We start from the raw sequence: 22,395 nt of genomic DNA on the forward strand, positions 1-22,395 counted from the left end.
ATGGCTTTCACTGTACCTCAGGACATAGAAACATAGAAACATAGAAAATAGGTGCAGGAGTAGGCCATTCGGCCCTTCGATCCTGCACCGCCATTCAATATTATCATGGCTGACACGCGAGAATAATGAATTAAACTAAACTGTGCAGGGATCGCTGGTCGGCGCGGGCTGGGTGGGCCGAAGGGCCTGTTTCCAAGTCGTATCTCCAAACTATGGCACGGTGGCGCAGCGGTAGAGTTGTTGCCTTACAGCGCTTGCAGCGCCGGAGACCCGGGTTCGATCCCGACTACGGGGTGCTTGACTGTACGGAGTTTGTATGTTCTCCCCGTGACCCGCGCGGGTTCTTGTCCGAGATCTTCGGTTTCCTCCCACACTCCAAAGACAGGCTGGTTTGGGGGTTAATTGGCTTGGCGTATATGTGTACATTGTCCCTGGTGTTATTGTGCGGGGATCGCTGGTCGGCGCGGACTCGGTGGGCCGAAGGGCCTGTTTCCGTGCTGTATCTCCAAACTAAACTAAACTGGGCAAGAGTGAATGTACTTTGTGAAACACTTTGTGCCACTGCTGTATCTGTGATGTTCAACCTGCTGTGGTTTCCACATCTGCTCACTCGCATTGTTCAGGACTTAGTATCTCAAAGCACTTGAGGAAACAATATTTCACAGTGAATGGCAAAGGAAGACTTTATTTGGAGCACTGCAGATCAGAGTCATGTATAATGCAAACATTTCCATTGAAGATGATGTATGTTAAAAATTAATTTCTGCCTGGTTATTAGAAAGACAATGAAACTGATGCATATTTGTCAGATTCTTCATGTCAATTGAAACTGGACATAGTTGTTACACGGACAATAGACTATTTTTGTGGCCAAGTTTTACCGTGGCAGGCTGTTTGTTTCTGCAATATTCTGCTATTGTTTGTACCTGATGCAGTCTCGTGCTGCCAAAGGCTTCGTTTCTACAATGCGCACATGTACTGGCGATTCAGATGAAGGGGAAAGTATATCATGGTGGCGCAGCGGTAGAGTTGCTGCCTCACAGCGCCAGAGACCCGGGTTTGATCCTGCCTACGGGTGTGCGTCTGTACGGAGTTTGTACCTTCTCCCCGTGACCTGCGTGGGTTTTCTCCGGGTGCTCCGGTTTCCTCCCACACTCCAAAGGTCTGTACAGGTCTGTATGTTAAACGGCTTGCCATAATTGTAAATTGTCCCTAGTGTGTGTGTGTAGGATAGTGTTAGTGTGCGGGGATCGCTGGTCGGTGTGGACTCGGTGGGCCGAAGGGCCTGATTCCGCGCTGTATCTCTAAAACTAAAAGCTGGTTTGGGTGAAGATGCTCTTTGCTGCATCTGCACAGGATGACCTCAGCGCAGCTGCTGCAGTGGTGTCAGCTTGTTGCATTGCAGTCGGCTTGCAGCTGATCCTTCGTTAGCAGGGGGGAACATTTGCATGATCGGGGGCGTGTGGACGAGTCGCTGGAATTGACTCGCGGCTCACCAAGTGCCGTCTAGCGCTGCCTGAGGAACCGGACATTTCCTCTCATCGCCTCACTGATATGATCAAACATCCCCGTGTCAGATGTTAACATAGAAACATACAAATATAGGTGCGGGAGTAGGTCTATGGTGGGATGCTGCGCTGTATTGTGCTTCTGGTACATGGGAGATCGCCATCAACCTCCCCGGCCCCTTGCTCTGTCGAAGCTTGATCACAGCATTATTCCAACACTCGTCATTCCAGAGCAAGTTAACCCTTTCAGCACTATTTCTACTCCGGATCAGATGAAGTGTCATAGATTCACACAGCACAGAAACTGGTCCTTCAGCCCATCAGGGCCATCCTATCTAAGCCACCCCACTTTCCCCCATTTAGACTTTAGACTTTAGAGATACAGCATGTAAACAGGCCCTTCGGCCCACCTAGTGCAGGCCGAGCAATGGTCATCCCGAACACTCGCACTATCCACATACTAGGGACAATTTATAATTTTACCGAAGCCAATTCACCTACTAACACGCACGTCTTTGGAGTGTGCGCCACTCTGCTGCCCAGGGGAGTCAAGAACCAGAGGATTTAAGATGAGAGGTGACTGATTTACTAGGATCCTGAGGGGCAACTTTGCATAAAGAGGCTGGTAAGTATATGGAACGAGCTGCCAGAGGAGGTAGTTGAGGCAGGTACGAAAACTACATCTAAAAGCCCTTTGGACAGGTACATGGTTGGGAATTTTTTTTTTAGAGTGATGTCGGCCATAGACGGGCAAATGGAACCAGTGTAGATGGGACATTTTGGTCGGCACGGGTAAGTTGGGCCGAAGGGCCTTTTTCCGCGCTGTGAAGGAAAACGAAGGAACAAGTATAAGAAAGGGAGACAAAGACTGAGCCAGGAGGAGGACAAAAATGGTTTAGGAGAGTTGGTTAAAGTAAAATACATAACACCTTTGCAATCAATACAGTTGAGGGGAGGTATTGATGTTGGGTAAGGCAGAACTAGATGGCACCCAGACTAGCAAACAACAGACAGGAATCAGAGATTGGCATCACCTTTATCATAAGGTCATAAGTGAAGGGAGCAGATTTAGGCCATTCGGCCCATCAAGTCTACTCCGCCATTCAATCATGGCTGATCTATCTGTCCTTCCGAACCCCATTCTCCAATTTTCTCCCCATAACTGACACCGTACTAATCCAAATCTATCTATCTCTGCCTTAAAAATATCCATTGACTTGGCCTCCACAGCCTTCTGTGGCAAAGGATTCCACAGATTCACCACCCTCTGAATAAAGAAATTCCTCCTCATCCCCTTGCTTAAGAAACGTCCTTTAATTCTGAGGCCGTGACCTCTAGTCCTAGACTCTCCCACTAGTGGAAACATCCCCTCCACATCCACTCTATCCAAGCTTTCTATTTTATTTCAAATTACATATCTCTGTTGTTATCTTGAAAACATCCCCTCAACTCCTGTTCAATCCATATAGCTTGGAGCCCAGTTACCAATGGATGCTTGATCCAGTAATTCAATGTTGAATAGTGTAAACGAGTGTAACAAAGTTTGCCATAGTTAGTTTGAGAGTAGCTCTTGTATAGTAAGATGACTGCCTCAGAGGCCAAACACACTCCAAGACTCGTCAGGACTCGAGGGCCTGAGTTATAGGGAGAGGTTGAGCAGACTAGGACTCTGTTCCTTCTTGTTTATGATATTGTTTACAGACTACTATGTTTACGTAATCTGTTCCGCTGCAAGAAAGAATTTCATGACTGATGAGGGGTCCCGACACGAAACGCCACCCACCCTTTTTCTCCAGGGATGCCGCCCGGCCCACTGAGTTACTCCAGCACTTTGTGTCTATCCGAGAATCTCATTGTTCTGTTTGGGACATATGACAATAAAACACTCTTGACTTGACTTAAAGTCATACACTATCCGCAGTTGGAAATGTATCGCCAGTCCTTTATTGTCACAGACTCCTAATCCTGAAATGGATTATTTGCAGGCATGGTCGTGGCATCATGTTCGGCCCGGACATCATGGCCTGTTCTTTGTGCTGTGCCGTTCAATGTTCCAATGTTCCAATCCCGTCTATTCTGCTGCACCGCGAGGCAGTTGAGTTACTCCAGCACTTTGTGTCTACCTTCAGAGTAAACTCGCATCTGCAGTTCCTTCTTAGACATCTCCGCGCTGGGGTAGGGTCGCTCAGAGCGAGGGTGCTGTCACGGGCAGCTTTAACACACAGAGCACAAGGCGCGAGAGACAATCTCCAAACAGGACTGTTATTGACAAAATGGTTTCTTCTGGCACAGTTTCGTGCCGACAGCCTGCAGGGAATATTAAATATCACCAAGCCTGATGCGTGTACAACACAAACTGGGTGTTTGAGCGTACAAGATAAACAATAAGCCACTATCTCTGGCTGTCACTTGGAGTGTAGCATTCTTCCAATCAATCTTTATAGCTAGCTTTTCCTTGAGCTTGTATACATGTGGGTCTATAATCATGTGGTCGCTCTAGCTGGGTACTGTACCCTTCCCCTGCAGAGTAGCTTGCATGTTGGTTAATACGAAGGTAGATAAAAATGCTGGAGAAACTCAGCGGGTAAGGCAGCATCTATGGAGCGAAGGAAAAGGTGATGTTTCGGGTGGAGACCCTTCTTCAGACTGCATGTTGGTTAAAGTGCCTTCAGTATATTTGCCTTTCCCTGTATCTGTTGCAATGACAGGCATGGTTTTTTAAATGCACAAATTCACAAATTTTGTGATTATAGTGTGTGTCTTTGACAGCGCAATAATTCTAGGTATCTGAGATCTGCCGCTAATCTATCACCTAATTGAGCTCCTAATGGAATAGCTTGTACCAATATTAGCAGTCACTCTGCTGCGGTACGCTTTAAAATATTTTAAAAGATTCTGAATACACCTCTTTCAGTGTGGTGTAGGGTCCAGTAGGTGTAGGGTCCAGTAATGTATTTAACCTCATGGTGACAATCAATACCCGGTGGCTTCCCAATTAGCAATATTTCTATCCAAGCATAAATCACAAAGTGCTGGAGTAAAGGGCCGGTCCCACGAGCATGCGACTACATGCGGCAAGCGCGACCAAACCGGAAGCTGTCAAGACGCTGCGTACGACATCAAGACGCTGTGTACGGCGTCGAGATGCTGCGCACGCCCGTCGAGGCGGTGCGTACGGCCTCAATGCGGCTGTGTCAGTTTTTCGGAGCCCCGCGCGATGTCTGGACCAGCTCCGCACAACTCCATACGGCTCCAGCGATCGAAGTGGGACCGGCCCCGCAATTCGTACGGGATCACTCGACCTCCGCGCAGCCCCCGCTTCCGGTTTGGTCGCGCTTGCCGCATGCAGTCGCATGCTCGTGGGACAGGCCCTTAACTCAGCAGGTCAGGCAGCATCTGTGGCGGGAATGGACAGGCGATGTTTTGGGTCGGGAGCTCTTTGCGCAGGTTTCCAGCGTCTGCAGTTCCTTGTGTCTCTCTCCCCGTGTTTTCAGGTCACTGGGAACCTTAACTGCTTCCATCTTCACTTAATTATTCCTGTTTATCCGGAATTATAGACGACTGTGATTCCTATGTTATGACAGTGACTACACCTCTGAACTACTCCATTGGCTGTGATCTGCGGCACGGTGGGGTAGCGGTAGAGTTGCTGCCTTACACCGCCAGAGGCCCGGGTTCGATCCTGACTATGGGTGCTGCCTGTACGGAGTTTGTACCTTCTCCCTGTGATCGCGTGGGATTTCTCCGGGTGCTCCGGTTTCTTCCCACCGCCTCCGGGTTCAATCCGGGTTCGATCCGGGTTCGATCCTCACTTCGGGCGTTGTCTGTGTGGAGTTTGCACGTTCTCCCCGTGACCGCATGGGTTTCCCACAGGTGCTCCAGTTTCAATAAACAATAGACAATAGGTGCAGGAGTGGGCCATTCGGCCCTTCGAGCCAGCACCGCCATTCACTGTGATCATGGCTGATCATCCACAATCCTCCCACATCCCAAAGGCGTGCGGGTTTGTGGGTTAATTACCCTGTGTAAAATTGCCCCCACAGTGCAGGGAGTGGATGAGAAAGTGGGACAACACAGAACTAGCATGATAGACACAAAATTGCTGGAGTAACTCAGCGGGACAGGCAGCAGCATCTCTGGAGAGAAGGAATGGGTGACGTTTCGGGTCACTATTCTTCAGTCTGAGCAGTGAGATCAGCCATAATCTGGTGCTTTGTTTTGTTTGTTGTGATGAAGACCTGGTTTGGGTGAAGATGCTCTTTGCTGCATCTGCACAGGATGACCTCAGCGCAGCAGCTGCAGTGGTGTCAGCTTGTTGCATTGCAGCCGGCTTGCAGCTGGTCCTTCGTTAGCAGGGGGGACATTGGCATGATCGGGGGCTGCGTGGACGAGTCGTCGCAATAACCTCGCGGCTCGCCGAGTGCCGGCTGACGCAGCCTGGGGAACCGAACATTTGCTCTTTCAAGCCCGCAGAAGGGTCTTGACCCGAAACGTCACCCATTCCTCCTCTCCAGAGATGCTGCCTGTCCTGCTGAGTTACTCCAGCATTTTGTGTCTCTCTTTGGTTTAAACCAGCATCTGCAGTTCCTTCCTACACAAGACTAGTGTGAAAGGGGTGATCAATGGTGGACTCGATGGACCGAAGGGCCTGTTTCAATGCTGTATCTCTAAACTAATTTAATTTATAATGTCCCTTTTGTTGCTAGCTTCCTGAAAGCCCCAAATCTGAGCCTCGTTAGGTCCAGAACAGTTTCTGCTGAATTCTAAAGCTGCAAAAATACTTTCATAGTTGAATGAGCACACTGAGGGATTTCTCAAGCGTGAACTTGGATGGAAAATGATAACGAATTGCAATTATATTTTTAGCATGCGCGGAAGGTGTCCACCAGTTTGATGGATTGTCCAAGTTATCTTGTATTAAGACTGCGCTTTGCTGTAAATTAAATTCACGAGGCCTCTTTGACTGTGGTCATCTATGCTGACAAGAGCTGAATTCATGCGATTCTCTGCAGCGAGCAGAGAGCAGCTCTATCCACCACTGCAAGCAGTGGCCGATTGATCACGGCATTGCTCTGATGTGAAGCTAAGGGGAAGGGACACAGCCCCTGTTGCTCCAGTTCATGCCTCTGTTTTTTGTGTCGTCATGTTTTTTAGTTTGCCAACTTGTTTCATTGCCAGGTCCAGAGTTTTCATCTTTTAACTAATGTGCTGTGATCAAACAATGCTGTGAAAAAGCAACGAAAGGTCAAATCTGCGGATGGAAACTTCTTGGTTACTTTCTGTTGCTGGAAAGTTTAGGTGTTGAGTAATCTGCATCTGTCAGCGTTTTTTTGTTTTGTTTTAAACAGTGCGCCGTTTCAGATCCTCATGCTCCTCAGTTTTGTGGAGGCCAAGTCCTTGGTTATTTTTTAAAGCAGAGATTGATAGGTTTGCTTTACTTTACTGTAGAGTTACAGCGGGGAAACAGGGCCTTCGGCCCACTGAGTCCACGCTGACCCACGTGTTTAAGAAAGAACTGCAGATGCTGGAAAAATCGAAGGTAGACAAAAATGCTGGAGGAATTATGCGGGTGAGGCAGTATCTATGGAGCGAAGGAATAGGTGACCCGGATTGAGGAAGGGTCTCGACCCGAAACGTCACCTATTCTTTCGCTCCATCGATGCTGCCTCGCTCTCTGAGTTTCTCCACGCTGACCGATGGTCACCAGTGAGCAGTTTTTGGGCCCCATGTCTGAGGAAGGATGCGCTGGCTCTGGAGGAGGTTTACAAGAATGATCCCAGGAATGAGTGGGTTAACATATGACGGCACCGGGCCTGGACTCGCTGGAGTTTAGAAGAATGAGGGTGGACCTCATTGAAACGTGCAGAATAGTGAAAGGCTTGGATAGTGGATGTGGAGAGGATGGTCCCACTAGTGGGAGAGTCTAGGTCTAGAGGTCATAGCCTCAAAATTAAAGGACGTTCCTTTAGGAAGGAGATGAGGAGACATTTCTTTAGTCAGAGGGTGGTGAATCTGTGGAATTATTTGCCACATAAGGCTGTGGCCAAGTCAGTGGATATTTTTAAGGCATAGATAGATAGATTTTTGATGAGTACAGGTGTCAGAGGTTATGGGGAGAAGGCAGGAGAATGGGGTTTGGAGGGAGAGATAGATCAGCCATGATTGAATGGTGCAGTAGACTTGATGGGCCGAATGGCCAAATTCTGCTCCTGTTCCTTATGACCTTATGACCTAAACTAAACAGGACCTTGCTTTTTTATTTATAAGTCAATTTTAGAATTCCAGTATAAATAGCAAACGGTGACCTATAACCAAATTATTTTTTTAAGATTTAAAAAAAAACTTGGTTCCTCTGTTCCTTATTTTGTTCGCTTTGTTCTTCCCAGCAAAGTAGAGGAATTCTCTGCCCACAGAGTGAGTAATTAGGGAGCTGTTTGTTCCAGAGAGACAATGGGTCCTTCAGCCCTCCAAGTCCGTGCAGATCAATGATCACCCAAACACCAATTCTAGCCTAATGGTCCAATGGCACTTTTATTATAATAAGTGTAGAGGTATTATACATGTTTAGTTTAGTTTAGTTTAGAGATACAGGGTGGAAACAGGCCCTTCGGCCCATCGGGTCCGTGCCGACCAGTGATGCCCGTACATTAACACCACCCCACACACACACACACACACACACACACACACACACACACACACACACACACACACACACACACGCACGCACACACACACACACACACACACACACACACACACACACGCACGCACGCACGCACGCACACACACACACACACACACACACACACACATACACACACACACACACACACACACACACACATACACACACACACACACACACACACACACACACACAAGGGACAATTTTACATTTATACCAAGCCAATTATAACCTAGAAACCTGCACGTCTTTGGAGTGTGGGAGGAAACCGAAGATCTCTGTGAAAACCCACGCGGGCATGGGGAGAGCATACAAAGTCCGTACAGGGAACCTGGGTCCCTGGCGCTGTGAGGCATCAACTATACCGCGGCGCCACTGTGCTGCCCATATACAGTACACGTGCATAAGAATAGTTCATTGAGACAGTATACAAGAGTCGCCATCTTCAAGTCCCAGTTGGTAAAAGTGCAGAATTTCATAACCTGACCATGAAGGCCCTGTTGTCCTGGCAACGTTGCAGGGTTGGCCTGGCCTGGCCCGGCGTGGCCTTGGTATCCTCCACCGCTGCTCCACCGCAAGGGGAAATTCACCGAAGCCAATTAACCTACAAACCTGCACGTCTTTGGAGTGTGGGAGGAAACCGGAGCACCCGGAGAAAACCCTTGTGGTCGCAGGGTGAACGTATGAACTCTAGTGACCCAGCTACAACCCTGACTACAGGTGCTGCCTGCATGGAGTTTGCGCGTTCTCCCAGTGACCGGGCGTGTGTCCGCCAGGTGCTCTGGTTTCCTCCCACGTCTCAAAGGTGTGCAGGTTTGTCGGTTAATTGCCCCCCCCCCGTTAATTGTTAGTGTGTAGGATAGTGCTCGTGTATGAGGCTATCACTGGTCGACATGGACTCGGTGGGCCGAAGGACCTGCTTCTTCGCTGTATCTCCCTCTAAGGTTTCTAAAGTTTCAGTCTCCAAGTTTAAGGAGAATAAAGTGTGAGATGAGTGCAGGTGGATGCTTCAAAGAGCTGGCGTGGATTCGATGGGCCAAACGGCCTGTTTCACTGCTGTACCTCACCCCAAATTCTATAAAGTTTCTCAGTCTCCAAGTTTAATTTACATGTAATAAAGCCATGGATCAGAGATTATCTGACAACGATCCATCCTTTGCGGAAACCTGTGATGTTTGCATGAACAGCCATGTACAAATGTAGCTGAAGGTGACTGAAGGTGTGAAGCTGAGTTTGAGTGTGTGTGTGTGTGTGTGTGTGTGTGTGTGTGTGTGTGTGTGTGTGTGTGTGTGTGTGTGAGTGTGTGTGTGTGTGTGTGTGTGTGGGTGTGGTGTGTGTGTGTGTGTGTGTGTGTGTGTGTGTGTGTGTGTGGGGGGGGGGGTGTACGTCAAGTGGTTTGGTGAGGCCTGTTCACACTACAGGAGAGAACTGATTCAGGAGTCAAGTGTTTTATTGTCATATGTCCCAGATAGAACAATGAAATTCTTACTTGCAGCAGCACAACGGAATGTGTAAACATAGTACACTGTAAACAATATAATAAATGAGAAAAAAAAGTTCAGTGTGTGGGTGTGTATATATATATATATATATATATGAATATATCGTACACACACACAGACTGAGCTTTTTTTCTCGTTTACACGTTATACATACACACACACTTATATACATACATTACACACACACACACACACACACACACACACACACACACACACACACACTTATATGTATATATACATACATACATATACATACATATATATATGTACATACACACACACTTATATACATACATTACACACACACACGCATATGTACATATATAAAGGAACTGCAGATGCCGGTTTACACCGAAGATAGACACAACGTGCTGGAGTGATTCACCGGGTCAGGCCGCATCTCTGGAGGGACGGGATAGGTAAGGTTTCGTGTTGATCTGAAGAAGGGTTCCGACTCAAAACGTCACCTATTCCTTTTCTCCAGAGACGCTGCCTGACCCGCTGAGTTACTCCAGCATTTTGTGTCTTATCTTCTGACTGCTTAATGTTCTGCAAGCTATGCATAAACACACTGCCTAGGAACTATTGATTATAGATAAGTTAAATTAATTGTATCCCATATTGCAGTGGTTTTCTTCAATTTTGTTTTCCATATATTATTCAACATACAAGGGTGCTTAGAGCCGTTTAGATCAATTGTTTGCTGAAATGTGCCATTTATTAAAGAGATTTTTCATGCCTCAATGATTCAAGGCTGCAGCGCACCATTAATTATTTCATGCAGGCTTGCTTCATCAGCGGGATAGAGATAGGCTGAGATGATTGTTCAGAGGTTCACCTGCATCTCCTCCAACCTCATCTATTACATCTGCTGCTCTAGATGTCAGCTGATCTACATCGGTGAGACCAAGCGTAGGCTTGGCGATCGTTTCGCCGAACACCTCCGCTCGGTCCGCATTAACCAACCTGATCTCCCTGTGGCTCAGCACTTCAACTCCTCCTCCCTTTCCGAATCTGTCCTGGGCCTCCTCCATGGCCAGAGTGAGCACCACCGGAAATTGGAGGAGCAGCACCTCATATTCCGCTTGGGCAGTCTGCACCCTAGCGGCATAAACATTGACTTCTCCAATTTCCGGTAGCCCTTGCTGTCTCCTCCCCTTCTCAGCTCTCCCTCAGCCCTCTGGCTTCTCCTCTCTTCTCCCCCCCCCCCCACCCTACATCAGTCTGAAGAAGGGTTTTGGCCCGAAACGTTGCCTATTTCCTTCGCTCCATAGATGCTGCTGCACCCACTGAGTTTCTCCAACACTTTTGTCTACCTAGGCTGATGATTGTTGTTGGGCTGGGCTGGGCTGGGCTGGGCTGGGCGGGGCTGGGATGGGGGGGGGGGGGGGGGGGGGGCACTATCCCACACACTAGCGACAATTTACAATTTACAGAACCCAATTAACCTACAAACTTGCACGTCTTTGGAATGTGGAAGGAAACTGGAGCTCCCGGTGAAAACCCACGCGGTCACAGGGGGAATGTACAAACTCCGTACGGGCAGCGCCCGTAGTCTCTGGCGCTGTAAGGCAGCAATGCCACTGCGCCTCCGTGCCTGTTCCTGTGGCGTGCTGCTCTATCGTGGACCTGTTGCTTTGCGAAACGATTCTATGATTGTAAAGGGCCTGTCACACTTGACGATTTTTTTCGGCGACTGCAGCCGTCATATCAGTGTCGCCAAAAGATTTTGAACATTTCAAAATCCAGCGGCGACAAAGAAAATGTTGCGACACTTGAACAAACAGCGCACGTCAATATGTCATCACGCCGTGTCACACCGCAATACGTCAGTCAATGATCCCGGCAGTCGCCGAAAAAAATCACCAAGTGCGACAGGCCCTTATGTCATCTTTCACACAGTGGGGTGACCAGAACAATAGGCAGCACACTTCTGTGGTTCGACTTTAAGCTTCGAAGTATTCAAAAGTAATTCACAATCTCATCCAAAATGATTGCTAATATTTCAGTCCTGTGGTGTAACCTAGGCATAATTGCAATGCTGTTTTTATTACAAATTGGTGCATTATATTCTCTGCATTCTTTACGATGTTTTGGCTATGAGATGTGTTTACTTATTTGGTTTTGTCAGCGAGTTATTTTGGAAACTGTATCCTAAGTATTTTAAACATAGTCTTACGATTAAACATTTTTAGGAACAAATTTGTGATCATTTGCAAAATCCCCTTGATCACTCAACAGTCATTATTGTAGTTACCAAATTAAAAATCAAATGTGGAAAGATTAAATTCTCTTGTGCAAATATTTTCTTTGTCTTTTCTGTTGAGATCAGTTCATGTTGAATTAAAGATAGACACAAAATTCAGCGGGACTGGCAGCATCTCTGGATAGAAAGAATGAGTGACATTTTGGGTTGAGACCCTTCTTCAGGCTGAGTCAGGGGAGAGGGAGACACAGAGATATGGAAGGGTAGGGTGTGAAAATGAGACATCAAATTACATCTGAAGAAGGGTCTCGACCCGAAACGACCCAGACTCCTTTCCTGTTTATCGTGTGGCTTGTTTAGTGTATGTTTAGTTTTGTTTAATTTAGAGATACAGCGCAGAAACTTGCCCTTCAGCCCACTGAGTCCACACCGCACATTAACACTACCCTACACACACTAGGGACAATTTTACATTTATAACCAAGCCAATGAACATACAAATCGTTGGAGCTACGTACACTTTGGAGTGTGGGAGGAAACCGAAGATCTCGGAGAAAACCGGCGCAGGTCACTGGGAGAACGTGCAAACTCCGTACAGACAGTCACCCGTAGTCAGGTTCGAACCCGGGTCTCTGGCGCTGTGTGGCAGTAGCTGTACCTCTGCGCCAATGCGCCCTCCGTTTATTGGTTGCATTTCCAATACTGTACATATGTACCCGGTGAGAAGGGTTTGATGGGCGGCAGAAGGGTGGACTAAGTGTGGCAAAGGCTAGAGATGAGAAGGAGAGTAGCAAGTCAGGGTCAGACACTGGTTGAATGGCAGTAATCTCAAAGGACATGACTTCTTCCTGCAGCTGATACGGAGAAAGTAATTGCAATGCAAGAAAGTTCACAAGTTATAGGAGTAGAATTAGGCCATTCGGCCCATCGAGTCTACTCCGCCATTCAATTATGGCTGAAGTATGCCTCCTAATCCAATTTTCCTGCCTCCTCCCCATAAACCCTCGACATCCGCTCTAATCAAAAATTTGTCCATTTCTGCCTTAAAAATATCCACTTATTTGGCCTCCACAGACCTCTGTGGCAATGAGTTCCACAGATTAACTGCCCTCTGACTAACGAAGGTCCTCCTCACCACCTTTCTAAAAGAGCGCCCTTTAATTCTGAGGCTGTGACCTCTGGTCCTAGACTCTCCTCACCAGTGAAGACATCCCTTCCACATCCACTCGATCTGTACATTTCATTATTCTGTAAGTAGAAAGAAAGAGCTACCATGACTCCCCAAATAAATTTGCCAAAATATTCAATACATCACAAATAGTGTAAAGAAAACTATATAAACATGGTCCGAAGGCAATTGGGTAATTCCATTGTCTGTCTGATGTAAAGCCTAAAATGGTGGAGTAACTCAGCGGGGCAAGAAACATCTCTGGCGAGAAGGAACGGGTGACGATTCGGGTCGAGACCCTTCTTCGGACTGAGAGTCAGGGGAGAGGGAAACCAGAGGTATGGAAGGGTACTAAGTGAATTCAAGGTGTGAAAAGGGCAGATCAAAGCAGACGATGGTCAAGGAAATGTTGAACAGTTCACTGTTGGCTGAGGGGAAGGTGACAACGAGGCATAATACAAACAGTAAAATTAATCAGGAGGACAGTGAAATTAGTTGGAGAACTCGGGTGGGAGAGGGAGGGAAGCAAGGTTTACTTGAAGTTAGAGAAATCAACTGGATTGCCCAAGCAAAATATGAGGTACTGTGTGTTTTAGACCTCACTATGAGGGCACTGCTGTGGGTGACTGAGGCTGATTTTATACACAAAGTTTAGATGTAGGAATTGGCCAGTTTTTCTTGGAAGAAGTTGTTGTAGTTTCAGTTTCCTCTAATTTAAACAATTTGTTTTCCAAGCAAATGAACTCTATGATAGATTGTATACTTCCTCTGTCTCCAATCCGTTCATCTATATATTACTAAAACTCTCACCTTGACCACTTCCTGTCTGCGTTGTAATTAAATGAACGCAAAAACGATCCCCCATAACGCTACGATTTTTCGCCGCCTTGCTCACTATTCTCCTCTGCTGCCAGTTAAATACATGTTGTTCCGATTGGTGAAATAGTACAACAGTTATGAAGGTTTTGAAGGTTCCACCTCCCCCATAGACCCCCTCCCACACCCCGCACCCCCCACACCAGCGATCCTAGCACATTAACGCTATCCTACACACTAGGGACAATTTACATTTATATCAAGCCAATTAACCTACACACCTGTATGTCTTTGGAGTGTGGATGGAAGCCGAGGATCTCGGAGAAAACCCACGCAGGTCACGGGGAAAACGTGCAAACTCCGCACCGACAGTACCCTTTTAGTCAGGATCGAACCTGGGTCCCTGGGTCTGTGAGGCTGCAACTCTACTGCTGTGCCATTGTGCCAAATAGTGAAAGGCGCAGATGGAGTGAATGTGGAGAGGATGTCCAGAGTCTAGGACCAGAGGCCGCAGCCTCAGAATAAAAGGACGTACCTTTGGAAAGGAGATGGGGAGGAATTTCTAAAGTAAGAGGGTGGTGAATCTGTGGAATTTATTGTGGAGGCCAAGTCAATGGATATATTTAAGGCAGAGATTGACAGATTCTTGATTAGAACGGGTGTCAGGGTCAGGGGTTATGGGGAGAAGGCAGGAGAATGGGGTTGTGAGGGAGAGATAGATCAGCCAAGAATGAATAGTGGAGTAGACAAGATGGGCCGAATGGCATAATTCTGGTCCTAGAACCTATGAACGTGGCCAATCACCCAGTCTAGGCCTCTCTTGATTTTATTTCCACTATAAAGGCCGCCCCTCAGCCTCTACCCTGCAGGGTAAAACATCACCAGCCCTTCTTTGAATCTAAGCTCAGAGAATCTCTCCATAAAACTCGCTGCCTCTCATTGCTTGCCCCCTCGCCACCTACGCCTTTGGCCAAGCGTTCAGTTCCCTTGTCTGCTGCCACCACCCTCTGTGTCTTGGCATCAGTTCTTCTTTGTTGCAGTTGCCACAAATTCCAACGTGAAAGGTTGCAGAACAAGTGAAAACTATTTCACAAACTTTCGAGCCAGAGTTAAAGTTTTGCGATGCGTTTCAAAGTAAGAGAAGCAGTTTGTTTTTGTTTCATGAAGCTGCCTCAATCGTCTTTTGCGTAAGACTTCTGGAGATGTGGGAAAAGGAATGTGATAAATTCTGGGACCATTCGGGAATGCGTCCAGTGGCAGTTTTGACCGCTCGTTAGATTTTCACACTCCGCAGGAGTTGAGTTTGAAGAGCGTTTTGAAAGTTGTGCATTTAAGTCATGAGGCCTCTCAGGCAGGGCTTTTACCAATGGCAGCGGCTGCCTTCCGGGGTTAATGGGTTTATTAGAGTCCAGAATTAGTCTGACGAGTGAAACTGTGGGCAGCTGTGAACACAACTCCTGCCGACTAAAAGCCGTGCTTACATTATGTTCATTAATGTCATGTACCAATATACATAAGTTCATAATTGATAATTGAAACATATAAGATTTTTTCTTTCTCCCTCCTCTATCTCCCCCTCTCTCTCACACTCTTGCTCTCTCTCCACACACTCTCTCCCCCTCTCTCTCTCACCTCTCTCTCTCCCCTCTCTCTCTCTCACCTCTCACTCCTCCTCTCTCTCCCCTCTCTCCCCCTCATCTCTCCCCCACATCTCTCCCCCATTTCTCCCTCCCACCTCACTTGCCCTCTCTACCCTCTCTCTCCCCTCTTTCTCCTCTATCCTCTCTTCCCTTGTGCCCCCTCTCTCCCTCTTTCCCCCGTTCTCTCTTTCCCCCTTTCCCCTCTCCCTCTATCTTTTACCACCCCTCTCCCTCTCTCTCTCCCCCCCTCTCCCTTCTCTCCTCCCCTCTCTCCTCCCCTCTCTCCTCCCTCTCCCCCCCCCTCTCTCTCCCCGTCTCTTCTTCTCTCTCTCTCTGCTTTCTCCCCCCTGCTCTTTTTTCCCCCACCACTCTCCACCCCTCGTGTCACTCTCTCGCCCTCCTCTCCCGTCCCCCTCTCTCTCTACCCCCTCTCTCCCCTCTCCCTCCTCTCTCTCCCCCTCTGTCTCACCCCGTCTCTCTCTCTCTCCCCACTGTCTCTCTGTCTCCTTCCTCCCTCTCACTTTGAGAGTTTCTGCCCCTTCGGAACAGAGACTCTCGCGGCAGCGGCACAACACTTCCGACGCCTCCGACGGCCCTGGACTCTTGCACTGGGGCTGCTCCATGGCCAGAGCTGCAGCGAGCGACTCGCCAGCCCCGCAAACACTCACCAGCCCCGCAAACACTCGCCAGCCCCGGATCCCCACATCTGTATCCGCCCGCTGCTTCCATCCCTCCCTCATCCCCAGCTCTCCAACACCCGTGGCCCATGCAGTTTATATGAGTTTTGAAATTTTCGTTGATCACAGAATTTCTCACGACAAGAGCGTGAGAAATTTGTGATCAGCGTGAGAGCGTGAGAGCTTCCCAAAATGCGTTATTCTCACGCTCAAAGCGTGAGAGTTGGCAGCCCTGTAGGTGGGCCTTATTGGGAGGGGAGGTATAGTGGCGGGCTGTTGCTGCCTTTACAGTACCAGCGACAGAAGGGTGAGTAGTGATCCACACCGCTGGGGTGTAAGCTGCCCAAGTGAAATATGAGGTGCTGTTTCTCCAATTTGTACTGGGCCTCACCCTGACAATGGAGGAGGCCCAGGACAGAAAGGTCAGTGTGGGAATCAATGGGAGGGGGAGTTGAAGTATTTGGCAACCGGGAGATCAGGTAGGTTCAGGCGGACTGAGCTGAGGTGTTCAGCGAAACGACCTGAAGAAGGGGCTCGAGCCGAAACATCACCCATTCCTTCTCTCCAGAGATGCTGCCTGTCCCGCTGAGTTACTCCAGCGTTTTGTGCCCACCTTTGGTGTAAACCAGCATCTCCAGTTCCTTCCGACACCTTGATTGCCGGATTGTTAGGTGTGCCACAGGAGGATAGGTTTTACACTCCAGTTTAGAATAAGAGGTGGTCTAAGCAGTCAGCTGCTCGACAGGGCAGATGCAGATTGATGGCATGTTCCACAGCAGAGGCACTTTCTTCAAATAAGAGATTAGTGTCACATTCTTAAAATAAGGGATTAGTCGCTCCGGATTCAAGTGGGAATGTTGTCGTTTGCTCGAACAGAGCAGATTATTAGAATTTCGCAGAGAGTCAGTCGCTGAGCTTATTGAAGGCAGGGATCAGCATAATTTTTTTTTATTGATGTTCAAGGAATTGAAGGCAGGCAGGAAAATGTCACCATAATCTTAGTCTGAAGAGCCACTCCTACCTATTTATCTGATCCACATCACTTTATCAAAGGTTTACCAAAAACTCCCACAGCGTTGTGAGTCTGTGGAATTGTCTGCCTCAGAGGGCGGTGGAGGCCGGTTCTCTGGATGCTTTCATGAGAGAGCTAGATAGGGCTCTTAAAAATAGCGGAGTTAGGGGATATGGGGAGAAGGCAGGAACGAGGTACTGATTGGGGATGATCAGCCAAGTTCAAGTGAGTTTATTGTCATGTGTCCCTGTATAGGACAATGAAATTCTTGCTTTGCTTAAGCACATGGAACATAGTAGGCATTTACTACAAAACAGATAAGTGTGTCCATATACCATAATATAAATATATACACACTTATATTATGGTATATGGACACACTTATCTGTTTTGTGATCACATGATCACATTGAATAGCAGTGCTGGCTCGAAGGGCCGAATGGCCTGCTCCTGCACCTATTCTCTATTAAGGTACCTGGATCCTACACACTAGGGACAGTTTACAGAACCCAATTAACCCACAAACCCGCACGTCTTTGGAATGTGAGCGGGAAAACTGGAGCACCCGGAGAAAACCCACGCGGTCACAGGGAGAGCGTACAAACTCCGTACAGACAGCATCCTTAGTCAGGATGGAACCCGGGTCTCTGGCGCTGTGAGGCAGCAACTCTATCGCTGCGCCACCGTGCCGCCCCTAGGTATTCTAAGATTGTGAAGGCGAAGCTGAGGCGGACAGATGGGTTTTAACGTGCGGGTGGAACAGGCCCGGTGTTGAACAGCGTCCGGACCTCGCAATTAGTAGATTTAATGCTTCATGTCTCACTGAGTCTCTGTCTCCTCGACATTAACAGGATTAGCTCTCCTGTCCATCACGGGTTTGGCAGAGTGCCCACACTGGGCGGCGCGGTGTCGCAGCGGGTAGAGTTGCTGCCTCGCAGCGCCAGAGACCCGGGTTCGATCCCCACTGCGGGTGCTTGTCCGTACGGAGTTTGTCCGTTCTCCCCGTGACCTGCGTGGGTTTTCTCCGAAATCTTCGGTTTGCTCCCACACTCCAAATACGTGCAGGTTTGTTGGTTAATTGGTGCGGTATAAATGTAAATTGTCCCTAGTGTGTGTAGGATAGTGTTAGTGTGCGGGGATCGCTATTCGGCGCGGTCTCCACGATGTATCTCACAACTAAATTCCCTTTCTGTTCTTGCCCAGAGACAATAGCATCACCTTTTTGATGAAATACTTTACATACGAACTTCACAATAAGATTTACAAGAACCCCCACAACATCCTACAAATGTTACAAATTATCTACAATTGGAGAGGGAGACGGGCAGATCGGAGGTGTCAGTGTTGCAGTTGAATAAAGGGGACTATGGGGCCATGAGGGAGGAGCTGGCCAAAGTTGACTGGAAAGATACACTAGCAGGGATGACAGTGGCAGGTGTTTCTAGGAATAATACAGAAGGTGCAGGATCAGTTCATTCCTAGGAGGAAGAAAGATTCCAAGGGGAGTAAGGGGCGACCGTGGCTGACAAGGGACGTCAGGGACAGTATAAAAATTAAACCGAAGAAGTACAACGTAGCAAAGATGAGCGGGAAGCAAGAGGATTGGGTAATGTTTAAAGAACAACAGAAGATTAGCAAACGACTCTATAAATATAAACCATTTGGATTCTCAAGCAAAGCAAAACTCGGGCAACGTGGTGGCGCAAGGTTGCTGCCTTATAGCCCTGTCCCACGGTGCGAGTTCATTCAAGAGCTCTCCCGAGTTTAAAAAAAATCAAACTCGTGGTGAGCACGGAGAATGAACGTAGCGGGTAGGTCGGAACTCGGGGACGTCTCTTAGCGGCTCGTAACGCTAACGGCAGGTACTCGGGAAGACTCGCTAACGGCAGGTAAGCACGGGAAGACTCGTGAAGATTTTTCAACACGTTGAAAAATGTCTACGAGAGCCCCGAGTACCGACGAGCGGCCATTACCGTAAATCTCCGAGTTCCAATCAGGGCAAACTTGGGAGAACGCTTTGAATGAACTCGTACAGTGGGACAGGGCTTTAAGGCAGAATCTTTCCTCGCGGCTGAAACCTCCCAGTGCTGGAGGGATTTGCACTCTCTCCTAATGCGGTTCCGTCCTTGCTGGTGAATGTGGGTTTCACCTCGACGTTATTGCAGCCGTATATCTTGCAGCAGTGATGTCGAGGTCAATGCAACCGGTTTTCCAGGCACAGAACACAATGAGCATGTAGCGCGTGTGGCAGGCAGAGTGCGAATACCTGCCTGTGGGCCATGTATTCTGTGGGCGAACTGGATTGCAACAGCAACCAGGAAGTTTATCTTTAAAAATAAGTACACCCTGTGGAGTTGTGAGTCAGATTTAATGTTTAAATAATTGTGGGTATGATGAATGCCTACGACATCAAAGTGGTGCACATCTCTCTCTCTCTCTCTCGGCTCATTCTGGAGCTTTGCCCAGGCTTTATACAAAAGTGACATTATCTCCTTAACAAATCATACATTTCACCTGCCAAATGGTTGCGCAGGTGAATGTTTCGAATTTGCCGTAGAGCCGGCAAAGATAATCTCTTCCACAGTTTACGTTAAACATAATTTTATAATAAGAGTTGAAGGTTAGTTTATTGGCACGTGTACCGGGATCCAGTGAAATGCTTTGGTCGCGTGCTAACCAGTCAGCAGAAAGGGTCTCGACCCGAAACATCACCCTCCAGAGATGCTGTCTGGCCCGCCGAGTTACTCCAGCTTCTTCAGACTCTCTCTTGAAAGCATCCAGAGAACCGGCCTCCACCGAGGCAGAGCATTCCACAGAGAATTCCACAGACTCGCAACTCCCTGTGTGGCCCCTGGTTCTGGACTTCCCCCAACATTGAGAACATGTTTCTTTAATAACAAACCCTTAATAATCTTATATGTTTCAATAAGATACCCGCTCATCCTTCTAAACTCCAGAGATGGACACAAAATGCTGGAGTAACTCAGCGGGTCAGGCAGCAATTCTGGAGAGAAGGAAAAGTGATTTAACTAATGTACATGTGAAAGGCCTGATTCCATGCTGTTATCTTTATATTTAAAAAAAACATATTTGGGACTGTTCTTGCGAGGATAACAAACCACACATATAAAATTAGTTTATTTCATGGTCAGAGTGGTTGCTTAGCAATAACTGTGGCTCAGTTCTACTTCAGACATATTCAGGCATATTGCAAGCTCCCGGGTCCAGCTAAGTTCTATCCAGCATTTAGATTTCAGCAGCTTTTACTGGAGAAAGCTGCAAAAACATTGCCCTGGTGAAGGGACAGTGATCCAATGTCGACCGCTTTAGGCTCCTGTATTCGGTTGCAGAAGCTCCAGTTGTGTTTCCATCTGTAGGAACGGCAAACACACTGCCACTTCCCGTCCCCACCAGAAAACTCGGGCAGTGATCCTGGCTGAAAGGCAGCGGGAACATTTCAGCTCACGCTGTTCAGTGAGCTAAACGCCGACTGACAATAGGTCCTATTCCGTGCAGGCTGCACAAATCATACGCTCTCGCACATGAGTCATTTCCTCCTCGTACCCGATGGTAGGTGGGTGCAGCGAGCCGTACCGGTCTGGTACACAGCGCCTCTCTCTCTCTCTGTCTCTCTCTCCCTGGAGAGTAGCAGAGAGCCGTGGAGTACATGGCTGGTGATGTGTGGGCTGGACCTCCGCAGACTTTCACAGGGGAGCGGGCCCAGGTTGTGACCGGGATGGAAGGTAAGTGCCCTGCCATCACCTGCCATCTCCCCCTAGCCCACGACAGACACATAACGCTGGAGTAACTCAGCGGGACGGGACGGGGCAGCATCAGTACAGCTCAATTTTATTTGTCATACGTAGGGTCAACTGCACAGTGAAATGTGTTTGACAAGACAACAGGTCACCTCAGCAATGATAAAATGAAGATTAAAAAAAGATAAGATAAAAGTGACATTGGTAGGTAAAAGACAATAATAAATAAAAGAATCAACACATATGATGTGTTTATGAGTTCAGATGCCTGATGGCCTGATGGTAAAAACTGTTCTCTGGAGAGGAATGGGTGACGTTTTGGGTCGAGACCCTTCTTCAGAAACGTCACCCATTCCTTCTCTCCAGAGACGCTGCCTGTCCCACTGAGTTACTCCAGCTTTTTTGTGTCGACCTTCTGTTGAAACCAGCATCCCCAGTTCCTGCTTACACATCTCCTAACCTATGATGGCCCGGTGGGTCTGAGCTTAATTTCTTCTCCCCCCCCCCCCCCCCCTTTGCTTCAGTGTGAGGGTGGAGGGAAAGTGAGAGACAATGCAACACATCACAGAAGCTGGGAGAGTCAGGAAGAGGGGGGGCGGGTGGGGTGAGGGTGACATTAGTGAGGCCGCATGCCGAGGTACTGTGTTCAGTTTTGGCCACCCTGCTTGAGGAAGGGTCGTTTGGCTGGATAGTTTAGTTTAAAGCTTTAGTTTGGAAACTCAGTGCGGAAAAAGGCCCCTCAGCCCAGCGGGTTCACACCAACCAGCGAACCCCGCACACTAGCACTATCCTACACACTAAAGGCAATGAAACATTTTTACCTTAAGCCAAATTAACCTACAAACCAGCACGTATTTGTGGGAGGAAACAGGAGAAAACTTACGTGGTCATGGGGTGAACGTACAAACTCCACACAGACAGCACCCATAGTCAGGATTGAACCCGGTCTCTGGCGCTGTAAGGCAGCAACTCTACCGCTGTGCCACCGTGCGGGGAAGAATGCAGAGACGGTGTACGGGGGGGGGGGGGGGGGTTGCCTGTGAGCGCTGGAGGGGGAGGGGTGATTTTATATACAGAATCGTGAGGGTAATGGATCGGGTGGATGCAATGAGTCTTTCAGCTGGAGTACGGGCATCAAGAACCAGAGGGTGTAAGTTTAAGGTGAGAAGAGAAACATTTAATAGGAACCCGAGGGGCAGCTTTTTCACATAGTGGGTGGTGGGTGAAGGGAACGAGCTGCCAGAGGAGGTAGTCGAGGCAGGTATTATGACAACTTTTAAATGACATTTGGACGGGTACGTGGATAGGAAAGGTGTAGAGTGATATGGGCCAAATGCGGGCAGTGGCGCAGCGGTAGAGTTGCTGCCTTACAGCGCCAAAGAACCGGGTTCGATCCTAACTATAGGGAGCTGTCTGT

The 22,395-nt window shown here is 48.2% G+C and overlaps 1 protein-coding gene across 5 annotated transcripts in view; it reads left to right on the forward strand.

The window, feature by feature from the left end:
* aatk (apoptosis associated tyrosine kinase) overlaps positions 1-22,395 on the forward strand; it is a 172,271-nt gene that overhangs the window by 27,238 nt on the left and 122,638 nt on the right. Inside the window, exon 1 of one of the 5 annotated variants that reach the window (XM_033044231.1) lies at positions 20,848-20,963. The exons of the other annotated variants lie outside the window; for them this stretch is intronic. Coding sequence (XP_032900122.1) covers positions 20,888-20,963 — 76 coding nt within the window. The 5' untranslated portion in view covers positions 20,848-20,887. Of the gene's footprint in view, positions 1-20,847; positions 20,964-22,395 lie in introns of those variants that run through there. 5 annotated transcript variants of the gene reach the window in all.

The sequence above is a fragment of the Amblyraja radiata genome, chromosome 26 (genome assembly GCF_010909765.2).
Source record: "Amblyraja radiata isolate CabotCenter1 chromosome 26, sAmbRad1.1.pri, whole genome shotgun sequence".
In the NCBI taxonomy this organism is placed as follows: domain Eukaryota; kingdom Metazoa; phylum Chordata; class Chondrichthyes; order Rajiformes; family Rajidae; genus Amblyraja; species Amblyraja radiata.